Source organism: Schistocerca gregaria, chromosome X (assembly GCF_023897955.1).
Source record: "Schistocerca gregaria isolate iqSchGreg1 chromosome X, iqSchGreg1.2, whole genome shotgun sequence".
Lineage (NCBI taxonomy): Eukaryota > Metazoa > Arthropoda > Insecta > Orthoptera > Acrididae > Schistocerca > Schistocerca gregaria.
The window spans coordinates 870,991,709-871,012,191 of NC_064931.1; the positions used below are offsets into that span (position 1 = coordinate 870,991,709).

At 44.5% G+C, this 20,483-nt stretch overlaps 1 protein-coding gene across 1 annotated transcript in view; it reads right to left on the reverse strand.

Annotated features, from left to right (window-relative positions):
* Positions 1-203: 203 nt before the first annotated feature.
* Positions 204-20,483, reverse strand: part of LOC126298344 (uncharacterized) — a 30,486-nt gene continuing 10,206 nt past the window's right edge. Inside the window, exon 2 of the mRNA XM_049989639.1 lies at positions 204-278. Within this exon, the coding sequence (XP_049845596.1) occupies positions 204-278 (75 nt within the window). The remainder of the gene's footprint in view (positions 279-20,483) is intronic.

The following is a 20,483-nucleotide window of genomic DNA, read 5'->3' on the forward strand; positions in this document are numbered from 1 at the left end:
GACACCGCCAGAAAGCGCTACAATGGACTTGGAATGAATATTCGTGAGTGTCACGCCCACCTGGACTTGAAAGGAAATAGTTAAAGTCTCCAACACGATCCTCAACCGTTCACCACGTCCCCTTACCAACACATGTTGGCAGACTAACATGTAGCAACGTGCACTAACGTGTACTAACGTGTATTAATGTGCACAAACGTGTACTAACGTGCACAGCGCATGACATCATCCAATATGGTGGCTGTGACGTCAGTTGATGATGCAAGTGCCACACCCCTCTGTGGGAAGTTTGAATTTTGGCTTAAAAAATAGGTCAATTGGGTACATCCACTAACCCAACCCACATATGCGAGGCATCTACGAGCAGCACGTGTCTTTACCTTTGATGACAGAGTAGCTACAAACCTTGGCAGACGCATCTAACAACATTCTCTATCTTATACTCACAATACATAACTACGTAAAAAATAAGAACCGAGTCGACCTCGCGGAAATTGTATAGTGTCCCTGAAATAGTTAACGCTCACTGTCTTTATGTCTCAGCTTGTATGCACGAAAATTCTAGCCCTAACAGAACCTGTTTACGAAAATAACGCAGAATAACGTAGAATGCAGTCTTCCTCGTGGACCTAACGTGGTACCCGCTCCATCATGTGTTACCCTTCCTGCTTTCAACAGACACAAACGTTCCGTCCGCTCTGTAGCGGTTCGTACAGAACAGCACATAGGATGTGAATGAATCGAGCATAACGATTGGCTCTTATCCAATTTACCCACCGAATTACAGATGTTGCCGGTATCGAAGCACCATCCACCTTTTCTTTCTGGGACTTTCAGGGGTAAAATTATTTTGCATACATCGCTAAATTGCACTCACAGTTAAACCCGCATAGTTGTCTACAGATCATCAAAAACATACGAGACTCACATGAATATTAGAAGCCAGGAACACACTTACCAGTCTAACTACAATTAAATATTATTATTATTGCCACAACAGTCTGACACCGGTCGATGTACACGTGATTTCTGCTCTTGATGGTTGTGCTTCTGGAATGAATCTCAGTATCTATAGCACACATAATTTCCTACGTAAAAAATCTCTGTAATATCCACGTGGTTATCGATGAGCTGAATCTATACGTCCCTCACGATAGGACACACAGTCATCCTGTCTAGTCATGCCACAACATAAAGCATAATAATTTTACAATGCAATATAACAAATTTTACACAACATAAGCCACAGTAACAATATATACACATTTTACACAAACAATGCAGTTATCCTTTATATCTGTACAGCACATGAAAAAATTATCGTATACCTACACTCACACTGGCTGTATGTTACGATGCTCCTCAGTCACAGGGAAGCACTGTCAGTCTTTTCTTTCTTTCTAGAGATGTGACATTCAGCGGGAATAAACTATTTTACACTGATCATCACATTGCACCAACAACTAAACCTTGAAAAGTAAGATACATATCGTCAAATACGGAAAGACTGTTACTCAATTACAGTGCTTTCCCACCGAGGACAGGAGCTTGAATATTGGAGCGTGAAACCGATATCCAACCCAGCAATATATCACCGTGTACCGTGTCGATGTAATAAACATACAATTGATATCCTCCGCCATACAAAATCATCCCTTTTACATCAGAGCACCATCACCAGACCGATGTCTCTCTCAGAATTGTTCTACAAATTTCGGATCGTTTCCCCTCGCACAAACGCGTTACTGTTCCTGCTCCGAACCTGCTTCCTTGCTTGCTCACTTTTCTACGTACATCTCCAGACTCAGGGACTACAGGAACACACGTATTTTCACATGGTTCACCATATTATTATACCATTTTCGCGGTACTTCTCGATTTCAAGCACTAGGCAGCATCCTACCGATCGCTAGCGCAACATAATTCTGAAGATATAGACTGGAAATTATTTCTCTACAAACCCAAAACTTTAGCGTGGTGCAGCTTGCTGTAAACCACTGAGTAACTAGAAACAAATAGAGGAAACTGTTATTTCCACTCTCGAATACCGATAAGGTTCAAATGGCTCTGAGTACTATGGAACTTAACATCGATGGTCATCAGTCCCCTAGAACTTAGAACTACTTAAACCTAACTAACCTAAGGACATCACACAACACCCAGCCATCACGAGGCAGAGAAAATCCCTGACCCCGCCTGGAATCGAACCCGGGAACCTGGGAGTGGGAAGCGAGAACGCTACCGCATGACCACGAGATGCGGGCGCCAACAAAGGTCTTTACCGTGTCTAGAGAACAGGCAAATGGGTCTTCCACATGCTAGATGCACACCCCACAATCGATCTTCTCTCAACTAAATAAAGGGGCGAAATGTGCAGAAGCACTCAACCAAACTATTTACATGGTAGGGTATAACGGTCCAGCAAAGACGCACCTCCATACATACTCTTCTCAAATTTCCACTTCATCACGTAAGCCACCCACCACATAATAAGTATTAGTTCGCTATTCGGTTGTCTAGACGATACTTTCCTACACTCCAACAGGCCTCTGCATTCAGACGGCTGCTGCCGTTAATGGGAAACGTGAATTATTCCCGCCACAGGCCCATGCATACACGGAATCATTCTAGAAAACCAGTCACATATATGTTTTATCATTATACTTACAATTAAATGTTACACTCGCAGTCTCAATTGAATGGCATTTGACAATGAGCAAAGTATCGGAAATGCATCCTACTGTGGCTGTGGCTCTGGAAATGGAAATATCTGTACCTTCCTTACGACTAGATATAGTCATCTCCTTTACACATATCAGAACACAAAGACGTACATTATAAGCCTGATGCTCAACTGCGAACAATTCGCGCACCCCCCACTAGTACTAAATATAATACTTGGCCAATAACTGATTCCACACGATGCAAAATAATACTGACCGAAAATCAACCATGGGTGGGCATGTCTCTTAGGTTTTCCTTGCGAGTGCTATCACTGTGTCTTAGAAAGCGACATGTAATCAGCCAGGTGTTAAAAAACCCAGATCGCAACAACTACTGCATGTTACCGCCAAAAGCGGTCCTGATCCTACAGCTTCTCGCAAGTATCTATGTTAAAAGCTATACCCACTTTACAAATCGAGGTATGACATTACCTCTGAATGAGGTGGTTTTTTCTGTACAAATACCATGACGGTGATCGTAGGAATGTGTGTTATCAGGCCAGCGCGGAGCCCACGATGCAACCTCATGATAAAATTATCACATTTTGAAAGTGATTCGGCTAAGGAACGTGGTATGTAAGCGGTATTTGCGAATCCCTCATACCGCCCCAGCTAGACATTTCTGTAGTATTTGTAGCACATTTTGTCTCGATATCACATCAGAGGTTCAGCGATATTTCCACCGAGCTATAGGCGACGACTGATTGAGAACGAACACAAAAAGTAGTAATAGATGATGTGCTGATTGATGTCGTAAGAAAATGTACACCGGCTTCTCAGATCTCTAGTGTTACGCTATCCGCTAGAAATGATGTCCATCATTTGGAATCTGGTCTTTGATTACAACCACTACTCAATCGTATTTCTGTCACTCTCATATATCGCAACAAGTCACCTTCCTCAAACCTGAACGCTACAGTAAAATTACAATCTGGTTTTAGTCAGTCCCTACGCATCTTGCAACTGATCTCATTTCTACAGCTTTGTGCATGTGATCGGTCCAATTTAAGTCAGAGCTGAGCAGAAGTTGCAGAAACACATATCCACCACCTTCTGCAACCCATGTAGAAACAGAAAGACCTGAGTTAGTGCAACAGGACAGTGTTTAGACCATTCGGCGGAAATGTGGTACATATCCAAGCACATGGAGTGCACATGGGGTTTTTTTAGGTTAGAGAATTCCCTCCCTAGGCCCGACAAGACGCCTCCTGAGACGCGGCAAGGCAGGAGTAGGCAAAATGCAACAAGGAATAACAATATTAATGTGCTAACAGTAAACTGCAGAAGCGTCTATAGAAAGGTCCCAGAACTGCTCTCATTAATAAACGGTCACAACGCCCATATAGTACTAGGAACAGAAAGCTGGCTGAAACCAGACGTAAACAGTAATGAAATCCTAAACTCTGATTGGAATGTATACCGCAGAGATAGGCTGGACAGTGAAGGGGGAGGCGTGTTTATAGCGATAAGAAGTGCAATAGTATCGAAGGAAATTGACGGAGACTCGAATTGTGAAATGATTTGGGTGAAGGTCACGGTTAAAGCAGGCTCAGACATGGTAATTGGATATCTCTATAGGCCCCCGGGCTCAGCAGCTGTTGTGGCTCAGCACCTGAAGAATAATTTGGAAAATATTTCGAGTAGATTTCCCCACCATGTTATAGTTCTGGGTGGAGATTTTAATTTGCCGGATATAGACTGGGAGACTCAAACGTTCATAACGGGTGGCAGGGACAAAGAATCCAGTGAAATATTTTTAAGTGCTTTATCTGAAAACTACCTTGAGCAGTTAAACAGAAAACCGACTCGTGGCGATAATATATTAGACCTTCTGGTGACAAACAGACCCGAACTATTTGAATCAGTTAATGCAGAACAGGGAATCAGCGATCATAAAGCGGTTACTGCGTCGATGATTTCAGCCGTAAATAGAAATATTAAAAAAGGTAGGAAGATTTTTCTGTTTAGCAAAAGTGACAAAAAGCAGATTACAGAGTACCTGACGGCTCAACACAAAAGTTTTGGCTCAAGTGCAGATAGTGTTGAGGATCAGTGGACAAAGTTCAAAACCATTGTACAATATGCGTTAGATGAGTATGTGCCAAGCAAGATCGTAAGAGATGGAAAAGAGCCACCGTGGTACAACAACCGAGTTAGAAAACTGCTGCGGAAGCAAAGGGAACTTCACAGCAGACATAAACATAGCCAAAGCCTTGCAGACAAACAAAAATTACGCGAAGCGAAATGTAGTGTGAGGAGGGCTATGCGAGAGGCTTTCAATGAATTCGAAAGTAACGTTCTATGTACTGACTTGGCAGAAAATCCTAAGAAATTTTGGTCCTATGTCAAAGCGGTAGGTGGATCAAAACAAAATGTCCAGACACTCTGTGACCAAAATGGTACTGAAACAGAGGATGACAGACTAAAGGCCGAATTACTAAATGTCTTCTTCCAAAGCTGTTTCACAGAGGAAGACTGCACTGTGCTTCCTTCTCTAGATTGTCACACAGTTGACAAAATGGTAGATATCGAAGTAGACGACAGAGGGATAGAGAAACAATTAAAATCGCTCAAAAGAGGAAAGGCCGCTGGTCCTGATGGGATACCAGTTCGATTTTACACAGAGTACGCGAAGGAACTTGCCCCCCTTCTTGCAGCGGTGTACCGTAGGTCTCTAGAAGAGCGAAGCGTTCCAAAGGATTGGAAAAGGGCACAGGTCATCCCCGTTCTCAAGAAGGGACGTCGAACAGATGTGCAGAACTATAGACCTATATCTCTAACGTCGATCAGTTGTAGAATTTTGGAACACGTATTATGTTCGAGTATAATGTCTTTTCTGGAGACTAGAAATCTACTCTGTAGGAATCAGCATGGGTTTCGAAAAAGACGATCGTGTGCAACCCAGCTCGCGCTATTCGTCCACGAGACTCAGAGGGCCTTAGACACGGGTTCACAGGTAGATGCCGTGTTTCTTGACTTCCGCAAGGCGTTTGACACAGTTCCCCATAGTCGTTTAATGAACAAAGTAAGAGCATACGGACTATCAGATCAATTGTGTGATTGGATTGAGGAGTTCCTAGATAACAGAACGCAGCACGTCATTCTCAATGGAGAGAAGTCTTCCGAAGTAAGAGTGATTTCAGGTGTGCCGCAGGGGAGTGTCATAGGACCGTTGCTATTCACAATATACATAAATGACCTGGTGGATGACATCGGAAGTTCACTGAGGCTTTTTGCAGATGATGCTGTGGTGTATCGAGAGGTTGCAACAATGGAAAATTGTACTGAAATGCAGGAGGATCTGCAGCGAATTGACGCATGGTGCACGGAATGGCAATTGAATCTCAATGTAGCGAAGTGTAATGTGATGCGAATACATAGAAAGATAGGTCCCTTATCATTTAGCTACAAAATAGCAGGTCAGCAACTGGAAGCAGTCAATTCCATAAATTATTTGGGAGTACGCATTAGGAGTGATTTAAAATGGAATGATCATATAAAGTTGATCGTCGGTAAAGCAGATGCCAGACTGAGATTCATTGGAAGAATCCTAAGGAAATGCAATCCGACAACAAAGGAAGTAGGTTACAGTACGCTTGTTCGCCCAATGCTTGAATACTGCTCAGCAGTGTGGGATCCGCACCAGGTAGGGTTGATAGAAGAGATAGAGAAGATCCAACGGAGAGCAGCGCGCTTCGTTACAGGATCATTTACTAATTGCGAAAGCGTTACGGAGATGATAGATAAACTCCAGTGGAAGACTCTGCAGGAGAGACGCTCAGTAGCTCGGTACGGGCTTTTGTTGAAGTTTCGAGAACATACCTTCACCGAAGAGTCAAGCAGTATATTGCTCCCTCCTACGTATATCTCGCGAAGAGACCATGAGGATAAAATCAGAGAGATTAGAGCCCACACAGAAGCATACCGACAATCCTTCTTTCCACGTACAATACGAGACTGGAATAGAAGGGAGAACCGATAGAGGTACTCAGGGTACCCTCCGCCACACACCGTCAGGTGGCTTGCGGAGTACGGATGTAGATGTAGATGTAGATACAGATACTACAGTCCGAAGCAGATCCACATCCATTCAAATCAATCAGCCCGACATACTATCGTCGTCATTCTCCACCTCCCAACAGAGAAAAATTACGGACTATAAAAGCCCACTAACATAGAAGGCACCTAGGCACAATGACGCATAGCTGTGGTGCGGTCCAGCACGGTGAAAGAGATTTTGCAATACTCCCCAGAACAGCACAGTGTGCAGTCCTCCATGCATTCATAATGGTATACCCAGTCCCTCACCGAATTTACACCTCAAATTGCTGCTGCTACTGCCACCTGTGTGACGCGATGATATTAAATACACAGGTGCTGCAGAGGCCACTTCAGAATTTCATCACCTATACTCTAGGCGAATGATCGTATCCCACAGACTATACTAAATCGCATTAGACGCTCCCTCTTTTCCTGTTTAGTTGTTTGAAACACTGTTTTCCAACACGCTTATGTACAATTCCAAACACTTCGTTTTTCTGCCACAACTCCGAGGCCTGTGCCAGGTTCTAAACCGACATGAAGACGTTCTGATCCACGGCATATCGCAGGAAACTACACCTTGCACTGTGTAAATCATGTTCTTATGGAAGATAGCATAACACGCCATGCATCGGCTGATATTAAACAAAAGACAGTAACAACGAAAGGAAACCGGAAGAGTTTTACGGCATTGGCGTAGGTTTCCAAACTATAGTCCGCAGGTGATTCACGAGCTCTACATTTAGACTCGTCTCTCACACTGACAGAATAGACGAGGCTCTGCACTCCCTTTCGACTGATTCCTCATATTGCACTTATGTACCCGATCAGTGTTTCTGTGCTAGCCACCCCAGAAGGTGCTGTCCATCCACCAAAACTCTTTCTTCAACTCAAACAAGCAATATCGGTCAATAATTATGTGGTAACCAGTACACGGATGGGATGGTAAAGACACCATCGGTGTACTCTAATAATAAGCATCACAGTTGATAGCGCGAACAATTTTAGCAATTTTACAGTAACTTCAACACCGGTCAATGATGTGACAGCATGTTTCCCCAATTTCAGTATCATAGCTGAACCAACACTTCTCCATGTTACTAGTATCATTGCGAACATGGATAGATGACTGTGCAGTATGTCTATTCAGTGTTAATTCTCGAACACATAAATCATCAAAGTGTAGCAGCCAGCGCTCCACATATTTCCATCACCTCCAGCATAGTGTTTAATTTACGATTAATCTCTCTGCCTATGGAAGTCACAGAGCATTCTCGCTGTCTTACGGTAAAATTAGAGAGTGAAAGACCCTCCTCATACTGTCATTGACCAACCCACCCTGCAGCACCGTTAGCGAATTAATCTGCAACCGACCAGAAGAAGACCGCTACACTCCACGTTTCGTGAATGAATCGAGCTTTCCGAGTCCTCACCCAACTCGAGATGCGCCCATGTCGAGAAGCTTAGCACTCCTTGTCGATGTTCAGCAACAGATTTCAAAGTGTCATGATGTAATAGCAGGCAGTTAAGAAGAACAATAAACCATTCATTGTTATGTGTGATGGAGGTCCAAATGGATGGAATTCAATGCATTTTTACGTAAATCAACCAAGCTATCAACTCTAAAGTATTGTTCTAGAGTCTAGGATCGGTACCTGGAAGGTGCTGGCAAGAGAGAACATAAACACACGCACTCCTCAGGCTACAACGTTCTGCACTTAGAACGAGCCACAATGTTAGGTTTCCGACCTATCATTCGTGAGAAATATATTTCAAGCGCGTGACATACATCCTTCTTCCCGCTTTCTCTACGATAAACTATGTTTTCGCACCGTAAAACGAAAACAAACTACTCCCATAAAGTACTTCCTCTGTGTGATAAGAGCACAATATAGCTTTCCAGAGACATATAGTGACCACCGTTCACACCCGATCACGGTTCAGAAATTATACAATGCATGCATCAGGACTATATAAAATGATCGTTAGTAGCGGAAGATACCTCCTACAAGGACAGATAAACGCAAGCAGCAGCGTCCGACATGTGAAAATTACATGTCATTCCGTCACTAACTGTGTAAACAGCACATGTGGCGGGCAAATATGTACACGGGGATTACAGCACCTCACAAGCACCTATCGCTAACTTAGTCATGACGGTGAAGTCTAGATTTTACGTCGAAGATGCGACAGGGGGGATGGAGTACATCGCATAAATCAAAGTTCGTTTAGAAGAACGTGTCAAGTTTAATCACACACATGAGATGGAAGTCCTCTGATGACCGACAGGTTTACCGTTAACGACCGCAAGTAGACAGTGCTTTAAACCACATACAGAACACGTGGCTCTATACTAGTAGAACGCAGGCTCTGTCACGCGACTGATGCATACGGACATAAGACTAGAAAACTGACCTGCAGCAGCTTCTCCTTCTCTAGAATGCATCAGTCCACCATTAAATCGTACCTCGTTACAGCTCCATCTCAATCGGTCACCCTGTCCACTCTCAGTTATCCTTTAACACAGACGCAAGTAAGTTTAGAGGTGAATGGTTAAAAAAATGGTTCAAATGGCTCTGAGCACTATGGGACTTAACTTCTGAGGTCATCAGTCCCCTACAACTTACAACTACTTAAACCTAACTAACCTAAGAACAACACACACATCTATGCCCGAGGCAGGATTCGAACCTGCGGTTCCTGACTGCAGCGCCTAGAACCGCTTGGCCACTCGTGCAGGCGATGAATGGTTCTCTGTCCTCCTGAAAAGCATCAAATACAGTAGTCAACTCATCTGTATCACTGGTACCTCCGTAGACATACAGTATAATGCTGCCTCGACGGAAAAGAATTGACTGCCTACCTGCTTCCCTTCGTTTCAATGTCGACGTTTTCTCGGATTTCTCTTGTCACATACTTGTTCCCATGTACACATTGTTCGGCACGAACCAGAAGATACGCAAGTACTTCCCCAATTTCCCCGAATTTTCGTGTATATTTGGTCAATTTATACCCCATCCTTCGCATTTTTCGCAGTTCTTTCGATTTTATGTCAGATCTATCCACGCGATCATGACATGACCTCTCGTTCTGTGTTCAAATAATAGACAGCGAAACCAGACAAAACTTTTAATATTTCAACTCAAAGGCAGAGGGTACGTAGTTGAGGGCCACATTTTTATCTGAAAGCCCGCAATTGGAGATTTTTCGTCCGGGATATGTGTCGTACAAAGTGGCAATTTCTTTGCTCTCTGTTATTCAGCGTACTATGCGAAGTGTGGAAACCTTTGCAAAACCAGTAGGGATTTCCGTAGAGTGAACCTCACAAGTAGGTTTCGGGAAATAATGAAATTACGTAGTAATGTTCACAACTAACACAAGCTATCGCTAGAGGTCCTAATCTATCACATTAAAGGCAATTTGCGTGGGGTCTCAGACTCTAAATACACTGCTGGAAATTGAAATAAGAACACCGTGAATTCATTGTCCCAGGAAGGGGAAACTTTATTGACACATTCCTGGGGTCAGATACATCACATGATCACACTGACAGAACCACAGGCACATAGGCACAGGCAACAGAGCATGCACAATGTCGGCACTAGTACAGTGTATATCCACCTTTCGCAGCAATGCAGGCTGCTATTCTCCCATGGAGACGATCGTAGAGATGCTGGATGTAGTCCTGTGGAACGGCTTGCCATGCCATTTCCACCTAGCGCCTGAGTTGGACCAGCGTTCGTGCTGGACGTGCAGACCGCGTGAGACGACGCTTCATCCAGTCCCAAACATGCTCAATGGGGGACAGATCCGGAGATCTTGCTGGCCAGGGTAGTTGACTTACACCTTCTAGAGCACGTTGGGTGCCACGGGATACATGCGGACGTGCATTGTCCTGTTGGAACAGCAAGTTCCCCTGCCGGTCTAGGAATGGTAGAACGATGGGTTCGATGACGGTTTGGATGTACCGTGCACTATTCAGTGTCCCCTCGACGATCACCAGAGGTGTATGGCCAGTGTAGGAGATCGCTCCCCACACCATGATGCCGGGTGTTGGCCCTGTGTGCCTCGGTCGTATGCAGTCCTGATTGTGGCGCTCACCTGCACGGCGCCAAACACGCATACGACCATCATTGGCACCAAGGTAGAAGCGACTCTCATCGCTGAAGACGACACGTCTCCATTCGTCCCTCCATTCACGCCTGTCGCGACACCACTGGAGGCGGGCTGCACGATGTTGGGGCGTGAGCGGAAGACGGCCTAACGGTGTGCGGGACCGTAGCCCAGCTTCATGGAGACGGTTGCGAATGGTCCTCGCCGATACCCCAGGAGCAACAGTGTCCCTAATTTGCTGGGAAGTGGCGGTGCGGTCCCCTACGGCACTGTGTAGGATCCTACGGTCTCGGCGTGCATCCGTGCGTCGCTGCGGTCCGGTCCCAGGTCGACGGGCACGTGCACCTTCCGCCGACCACTGGCGACAACATCGATGTACTGTGGAGACCTCACGCCCCACGTGTTGAGCAATTCGGCGGTACGTCCACCCGGCCTCCCGCATGCCCACTATACGCCCTCGCTCAAAGTCCGTCAACTGCACATACGGTTCACGTCCACGCTGTCGCGGCATGCTACCAGTGTTAAAGACTGCGATGGAGCTCCGTATGCCACGGCAAACTGGCTGACACTGACGGCGGCGGTGCACAAATGCTGCGCAGCTAGCGCCATTCGACGGCCAACACCGCGGTTCCTGGTGTGTCCGCTGTGCCGTGCGTGTGATCATTGCTTGTACAGCCGTCTCGCAGTGTCCGGAGCAAGTATGGTGGGTCTGACACACCGGTGTCAATGTGTTCTTTTTTCCATTTCCAGGAGTGTAGGTTTAGTGCAGGTAACGGTAGCGGTCAGCGCGTTTAACAGACAACAGTATCGGAGACGGTTGGAAGACACGGTAGCCGGCACCAGCTATCACTGCATCAGGCAACTTGTCCAGTGGCGGACGCAGATGAACAGCAGTGCGAGTGCTCCAGGGCAGTCTGCAGTGTACTCCAGGGCAGTCTTCAGAGTACTCCAGGGCAGTCTTCAGTGTACTCCAGGGCAGTCTGCAGTGTCGACTTCCACTACCACCATGGCACAGGGAACCATCTCAGATCAGATAGTGAGGCAGTGTTTAACTCTGAAGTTCAAGCTCCACTTATAGATCTCGCGAAAATAAAACAGTCACTTAGTATGTGTAATTCTGAAAACGGAAGTGAGCCGGTTAGTCTGAAATCAGAGCGCGAAAGTATAACTAGTAGGAATTCAGTGAAGGGGAATGTTTGTGGGGGAAATGTGATGTCTCAGCTAATGCAAATCATCCAGGGACTGGCAAATAATGAAAATACTATGGCAAATAATATCAGTACGATTCGAACAGATATGGGTACATTGCGAACAGATATGGGCACATTGCAAATAGTTACGGAGACAATTCAGACTGATATGGGTGCAATGTGAACTGAAATAGGTTCCGGTATGAAAGAGGAAGTTGAAAAAATTATGGGTGACCTTGAAAAAGCAATTGATGATAAATGGATATGGGGAAAATTACAGACGAAGATGTAATAGTAAAATCTAAAATCGAATCAGTGAAAAAAGATCTTGGGGAAAAAATGGATAAGATACGGACGGAACGTGGGGGCAAGGTAAGCGACTGTATAGAGCGCAAGATGCTCATAAAAGCGATATACATTTAGCAATTAGTGACATTGCCAATCGTGTAAGTGAGGGGGAGAAAGAAGTGGACAAAATTAAAGATAAAATAGAGTGCAGTATCACTAGTGAAAATGAATTTAAAAAAGAAATGCAACAGATAAAAATTGGTTTAAATTCGTTAGCCTCTCAACAGGCCACGCCATTTATAAATATCCCTTGAGCACATACCGGATATGTGAAATGTTACACAGATGACGGAAGATATCACCCAGTCAATTTCTTGGCTCCGTTTAGGGACGCTTTTGTTCACGGCATGTCGGACGAAGCGAAGATAAAATACTTTAAACGGCATTTGGAAGGAGACCCACAGTCTTGAGCAAATGTTAAATGTAGTTCGTGCGAATCGTATGAAGAGATCGAAAAGTGTTTTTCTGAATAAATTTTGGAGCGAGGGAAAACAGACGCGAATCCAATTAGAGACGGCTTTGAAGTTCAAACCTCAGAGCAAACAGGGTAGTAGTTATCAAAATGGAAATCCAAATAATCATCACTACAATAATAATCGCGAGGAATTCTCAGGGAGATAATATCTGGAATGAGCAGACGATGAGAGATTTTTGCAAGCGCGAACTTGGCAAACTTATGCATGTGAAACACCCGTAGGGGGTTCTAACGGAAATCACCACGTTGAAAAGGCAATTACCCGAAAATTTGCAGTGGGATCTTGTCCATAGTCCATGTGATTCCGTGGACGAATTTGTAGAATTTGTAGAAAAATTAGAGAGGGCTTTGAAGTTCAAACCGCAGAGCAAACAGGGTGGTAGTTATGAAAATGATAATCCAAATAATCATCACTAAAATAATAATCGTGAGGAATTCTCAGGGAGATAGTAGCTGGAATGAGGAGAATGGTCGGAGAACGAACGGGAGTGATGACTTCCGCGAATGGGACCCAAGTAAAGAACGCAGATTTGACGGGGAAATTCGTGCTAAGTGCGAGTAACAACCGATGTTCGCCTCTTGGCGATCTGAACAGGCAATGAAAAGGACTGGAGATAATGGTAATAGTAGAAAAAGTGATAGGTTTGGAGAAAGGCAACGAATATGTAATATGGAGTATGTTAAAGAGGAAGGCTACTATATAGGTGGCTCTTTCAATAAAACCAGGCGGCAGCATAGATTTGTGAGAGATTTAAGTAAAAGCAATGTGAATAATGACGTAAGTTATGGATGTGTAATGAATGAGTGTGTGAATGGTGATAGTGTGTATAATAAAGTTCGTACGAATTGGGATATGAAGGAGGAGTGTGATTTTAGTGTGACTGATTGGCGTTGGTACAGTAGAACGTTACGGTCGTTGCTGCCGCATATGTGAAAACGAGAGGAGTTTGAAATTGCTAGAGGTTTAGAAAAGGGAAGAAATGAATTTGTGGTGAAGAAAATATTTTATGAATTTTTTGTAATAAACATGAGATTGAGGCATGGATAGAACAGGATGTGTGTACTCTAGAATTGGAAGAGAAGGGACGAGACGTAGAACGAAAGGAAATGGTAAATGTACAGCCAATTATTGAAATTAAAGTTGACAAAGAAATGGTAGATGCACTTCTAGATTCAGGTGGTAATGTGTCAGCAGTGTCGGAAATTTTTATGAACATGATCAAAAATAGGAAGCTAGTAATATTCCCAGACACTAGCGTTTAGATTAAAACGGCAGTTGGTGGTATGGGTAAGCCAATAAGACAAGAAATACTTTTAGAATTTAAATGTGGAGAAACTAAATTCGACATAGAACGTTTTGTAGTGAGTGGTCTAGTAAAGGAGGTAATTTTAGGAACTGACTTCCTGTGCAAATAGAATACTTCTCTTAATTGTGTAGGGAAAATTGTAAAATTTGAATTTCAAAATGAAAAAGGACAAGTAAAATTTAAAAGACTTTTAACAGGTGAAAATCAGCTTGCTCATACCATAGTTACTGAGGGTTGGAGTGAGGAAGTCGATATGAATAACAGTTTTAAGGAAGTGATTGATGCAGTCAAGGGTATATCAGAAGGGAAAAAAAGAGTTGTGTGGGTTGTTGCACCGCTATGAGGACGTATTCTCGGATTGGCCTGGTAAAGTTACTGATTTCGAGTACTCTATAAAAGTGAAACCTCACGAACCAATAAAGTGCAAACCGTGTGTAACAACTGTAGCTGATCGGGATGCCGTCAGATTTCGATTAAAACAAATGTTGGATTGGGGTATAGTCGAACAATGAGGATCGATTACTGCAATCTTATCGTTAATGCTAAAAAACGTGATAACTCGGTCAGATTTCTATTAGATGCGACAAAATAAATAAAGTAATTGTAAGGGAATTAGACCAACCTGGCAATATGGAGGAACTGCTGCAGAATTTTAATAATATCAATTTAATGCCCAGTGTTGATCTGACCTCGGGATTTTGGCAAATCCCATTGGCAGAGGAAAGCAGACGGTACACTTCTGTCCTTTTTGAAGGTCGAAGCTACCGGTTTAGAATAGTACCATTGGGACTTGAAATTTCTGTGGCAGTTTTTGTAAGAACATCGAGTCATTTCCTGGGGGAGAGTCTAATGAGCAAACTCGTGATATCCGTAGATGATATATTGATCGCTACAGAAACGTGGAATGAGCATTGTCGAGTTTTGGAGGAGGTACTCGTGGCTCTTTTGAGGTCGCGCCCTGAAAATATTGTAAGATGTGAGGAAGCAGTGGCCGGCGGGCGCAGGCAGCGACCACGTGGTCCCGGACGTGAGCTCAGCAACCGGGTGATGCCGCTCCAGCCTCGGTGACGGAGAGCGCCAGGGATGGCGGACTTCGTGCAGCCATAATGGCAGACATTTCGCAGTTCACAAAGAAATTAATAACAGCCAGAGGAATCGTGATACCTCAAAATGAAGCGTGTACAATACCATTATTTGCACGACAATTCTCATGGCGTAATCAGATTTTCAATATCTTTATTAGCTGAAAGTTTAGTATCTGACGATAAGTTATACAAGTACCTGGCAACGAATTTCCAAAATCTAAACGGTTCGTCCGATTTTGTCGATCGACATGTCTTTAGAAAGCTATTAGTGTAAACCTAAATTGGTATAAATTACAAACATGTAACTTGAGTAGTACATGAGTTATGGGAGGTCAAAGTGGCCGATTACTATCGATCGCGTCAGGCCATAAGTACTCCACAGTTACACGAAAAAACGGTAGCAGCATGCTTATAAATATATTTATTCACCTATGTCTTTGTTTGTATCTCATATATACTATCCTTGACGAAATTGATTAAATATTTACAGTGTTTTAGAAAGCACAGAGACATTAGGTTATGGCTCACCTTTTGTTTCTATTCCTTAGATGTATGTTTATTTGATTTGTTTATGTATTTAATAATGTGTGTTAGAGCGTGTTTATGATCCAGGCGTAGGAATATTTATTTAATTTCAAGTTATTTAAATGTAAATCCAGTATTTCGTGTGTGTTTCAATATGTTTGTGAGTGTGCATTGGCTTGGAGACATGGCGGGTGCGCTCTAGCCAATCGCAGTACTCGTTACTGCTGTACCAAAGTCAATGGAGAGACTGTATGGAAGTGGGGAAGGAGCATCGGATCGCACAGGACACGGGGAGAGTTCTTGATGGGAAGACACGACGGAGGGTCGCATGAAATACTTGGAGAGTGTCGAGAAGTTGGCGCGTGGTCACAAGAGATAGAAATGTTTCGTAGTGCCGACTTGTGCACTTGTGCCGACTTGTGCTTCTGCAGTGAAGACGTAGTATGTGTTTAGAAGTGAATATCGTGCGAGCTACGTTATTGTTCATAACTAATTACGTGAAGTAGGACTCTATTGTTTCTCTGTTACTCAACTTTTATTTTATTGAACTGCTAGATCATCGACACTAATAAGTGTTTTGCAGAAATTAACGGCATTCTTAAAAGTACTTATGCTATCGTACTCATCATTTAAAGTCGTAAAATTGGACCTGCAGATTTTATTTAAATGCAATTGTAAGGTGTCAGGCAAATCCAACTCCTTCCATGAAAACCCTGACATAATAAGCAAATCTACTAGTATGTCACATAGCTCCGAATAAATCGTGACATTAAATTAACCAAAGTAATACGAGTAACGAGTGAGCAAATGGAATACCACAGACTAACACAAGAATGCCTAAATGCATGTCGTACCATCCCACCGTGAGGCAGACGCAGTTCCGAGGGGAGAAACGAGGACAGAAGCCGAGAGCAGAACCGTGTTAAGCTAGAAGTCCCTACGATAAGGGAGGGGCTGGGCACCCATGCCGCGAGCCTACCTGTACGACTACACAACTCGCACGTTTTAGCGTGAGACTGTTTCGCGTCTCAGGTACGTCAAGGACAGCCCCCAGCCCATGTTAAAAGCTAGAGCCCTCCAGAAAAGCAGTATAGATCTTACGATAACACAAAAAGGGCCACTACCACCCGCAAGTTTTAGCGTGAGACTTTTTCGCGTGTCTGTTACATTAGGACAATCCTCCAGCCCATGTTAAAAGATAGAGCCCTCCAGAAGAACAGTATAGATCTCACGATAACGCTAAAAGGACCACACCAGCTGCAGGTTTTAGCGTGAGACTTCTTAGCGTCTCTGTTACGTTGCAAACTTTAAAAAACATTGCCCCACCACGAAAAGTATAACGTTTCTCATTGGATAGACAGAATTTTTGTAGGTGGAGCTTAAGGTTAACATTGAGACCCTGATTGGTCAGATGAAAACATAGCCAGATAGTTTTTTAAACTAACTTTAGTAAATTGTAGTAAGGAGAAGTTAGGAAGAGTTGGTTCCGAGACGGCGAGCTGGATGGCTGCTGCGCCGGCCGCTGTCGCCCTGACGCTGCCTAAACACTGACAAGGTAATGAACGCATGCGATGCCGCATTTTTGAGCGCATAAGGCTTCACTCAGAACTGCAGAAGTCTCATCTGTTACACCCCCTTTTTGCTTAATACTAGTGTCGATCGTTAATTAAAACTCATGGTGTTCACATTTGCCACTTGAAGAAAAGATCTGAAACGCGATGACTTTTCTTTTATATAGTTATTGAGAAGCCACATCAGTCACTGTAATTTACGACAAGTTAAATAAGTAATTAAAGATAATTGAGGGTCACTGTAGACCATTTTGATAGTTTTCTCTTTTGTGAAACTTAAATTATACCTAGATTACACACTCCTGGAAATTGAAATAAGAACACCGTGAATTCATTGTCCCAGGAAGGGGAAACTTTATTGACACATTCCTGGGGTCAGAAACATCACATGATCACACTGACAGAACCACAGGCACCTAGACACAGGCAACAGAGCATGCACAATGTCGGCACTAGTACAGTGTATATCCACCTTTCGCAGCAATGCAGGCTGCTATTCTCCCATGGAGACGATCGTAGAGATGCTGGATGTAGTCCTGTGGAACGGCTTGCCATGCCATTTCCACCTGGCGTCTCAGTTGGACCAGCGTTCGTGCTGGACGTGCAGATCGCGTGAGACGACGCTTCATCCAGTCCCAAACATGCTCAATGGGGGACAGATCCGGAGATCTTGCTGGCCAGGGTAGTTGACTTACACCTTCTAGAGCGCGTTGGGTGGCACGGGATACATGCGGACGTGCATTGTCCTGTTGGAACAGCAGGTTCCCTTGCCGGTCTAGGAATGGTAGAACGATGGGTTCGATGACGGTTTGGATGTACCGTGCACTATTCATTGTCCCCTCGACGATCACCAGAGGTGTACGGCCAGTGTAGGAGATCGCTCCCCACACCATGATGCCGGGTGTTGGCCCTGTGTGCCTCGGTCGTATGCAGCCCTGATTGTGGCGCTCACCTGCACGGCGCCAAACACGCATACGACCATCATTGGCACCAAGGCAGAAGCGACTCTCATCGCTGAAGACGACACGTCTCCATTCGTCCCTCCATTCACGCCTGTCGCGACACCACTGGAGGCGGGCTGCACGATGTTGGGGCGTGAGCGGAAGACGGCCTAACGGTGTGTGGGACCGTAGCCCAGCTTCATGGAGACGGTTGCGAATGGTCCTCGCCGATATCCCAGGAGCAACAGTGTCCCTAATTTGCTGGGAAGTGGCGGTGTGGTCCCCTACGGCACTGCGTAGGATCCTACGGTCTTGGCTTGCATCCGTGCGTCGCTGCGGTCCGGTCCCAGGTCGATGGGCACGTGCACCTTCCGCCGACCACTGGCGACAACATCGATGTACTGTGGAGACCTCACGCCCCACGTGTTGAGCAATTCGGCGGTACGTCCACCCGGCCTCCCGCATGCCCACTATACGCCCTCGCCCAAAGTCCGTCAACTGCACATACGGTTCACGTCCACGCTGTCGCGGCATGCTACCAGTGTTAAAGACTGCGATGGAGCTCCGTATGCCACGGCAAACTGGCTGACACTGACGGCGGCGATGCACAAATGCTGCGCAGCTAGCGCCATTCGACGGCCAACACCGCGGTTCCTGGTGTGTCCGCTGTGCCGTGCGTGTGATCATTGCCCACTCGCAGTGTCCGGAGCAAGTATGGTGGGTCTGACACACCGGTGTCAATGTGTTCTTTTTCCATTTCCAGGAGTGTAGATGTGATATGGCATAGGTCATCCTTCGATCGATTGTAGAACATGGAAACCCATTCAGGGAATATTCGTTCACATTTCTGTTGAATGCAGTTGGTTTTTACCATCCTGTATTAAAACATTTCCTTTAATCAATAGTGCAATTTATAAACGATGTTTTGTGAGTAGAATAAAATTTCCAATGGTAAACTTAACTGCTTTTTCGACGTTATTTTACCAGCTAACTAAAAATAGGAAAGCCTTGAACCCTTTCCACTAAATTTAGTTAGTATTAAGATTCTTTTACAGGGAGTGCAGTGTAGCTGACGCTGAGATCATTTAGTATTTGGTTATATCATCGCTAGTCTCACTGAACTCTTTGAATTCTACATGTCATGTGTGGTCTGGCGTCTCCTTACCAGCAACAGGTCCCAGGTTCAAACTAGTTAATTCCCTAAAAAACACGCTCAGGGCGTCGTTGCGCGAAAGTGGTAGGGAGACACGATATAGAACAACCAGACACCACCATGAATGTTTAGACAATCTTTCATTTATAATGTTCTATGTGAGATTCAAAATTCGCAATTGCCAAGTGATACGAACCTTCGACCATTCGATTCGTGTGTGTATCCATATTGCATACTGTAGACTCACCAGTATTTGGTATGTAATCTGGCAACTACGTATCCCACCCACTAGACAACAAAACCAGCCAAAACTTTTAATATTTCAACTCTGAGTTCAAATGGCTCTGAGCACTATGGGACTCAACTGCTGTGGTCATAAGTCCCCTAGAACTCAGAACTACTTAAACCTAACTAACCTAAGGACACCACACACATCCGTGCCCGAGGCAGGATTCGAACCTGCGACCGTAGCAGTCGCGCGGTTTCGGACTGAGCGCCTAGAACCGCTAGACCACCGCGGCCGGCCTCAACTCTGAGGGTACGTAGTTGAAGGCCACATTTTTATTTGAAAGCCCACAGTCTCAAGCAAGTAATAGCAGTCAATCATTGTGTGCTAATGAACAGTGTACCAGTGGACGGATAGGATCGGAAACGCTCTGTCGATATTGGACAATGGACTGTAATAAGCACTGCCATTCACAGTGCGACGAATTTTAGCAGTTTTTCTGTAATTTCAATGCCGACCGATGACACAGCAACATACTTCCCATTCTCTGTGTCATCACTAAACCACCTCTTCCCTACTTTGTGAGTACCAATACTAGACTGCAGCTGTAGGTAGATGACTGTGCAATATGTCCATTCACTCTAATTCCTGATGACACATACTAAAGTATACCAGACAGCGTCCGATACTAAGGCAGTTAGGTTTCCTACATACTTCTAGCACTTCAATCATAATGCGTAATTTACGATTACGATTGTCCATCTTTCTCTATGTGGATGGGAGTC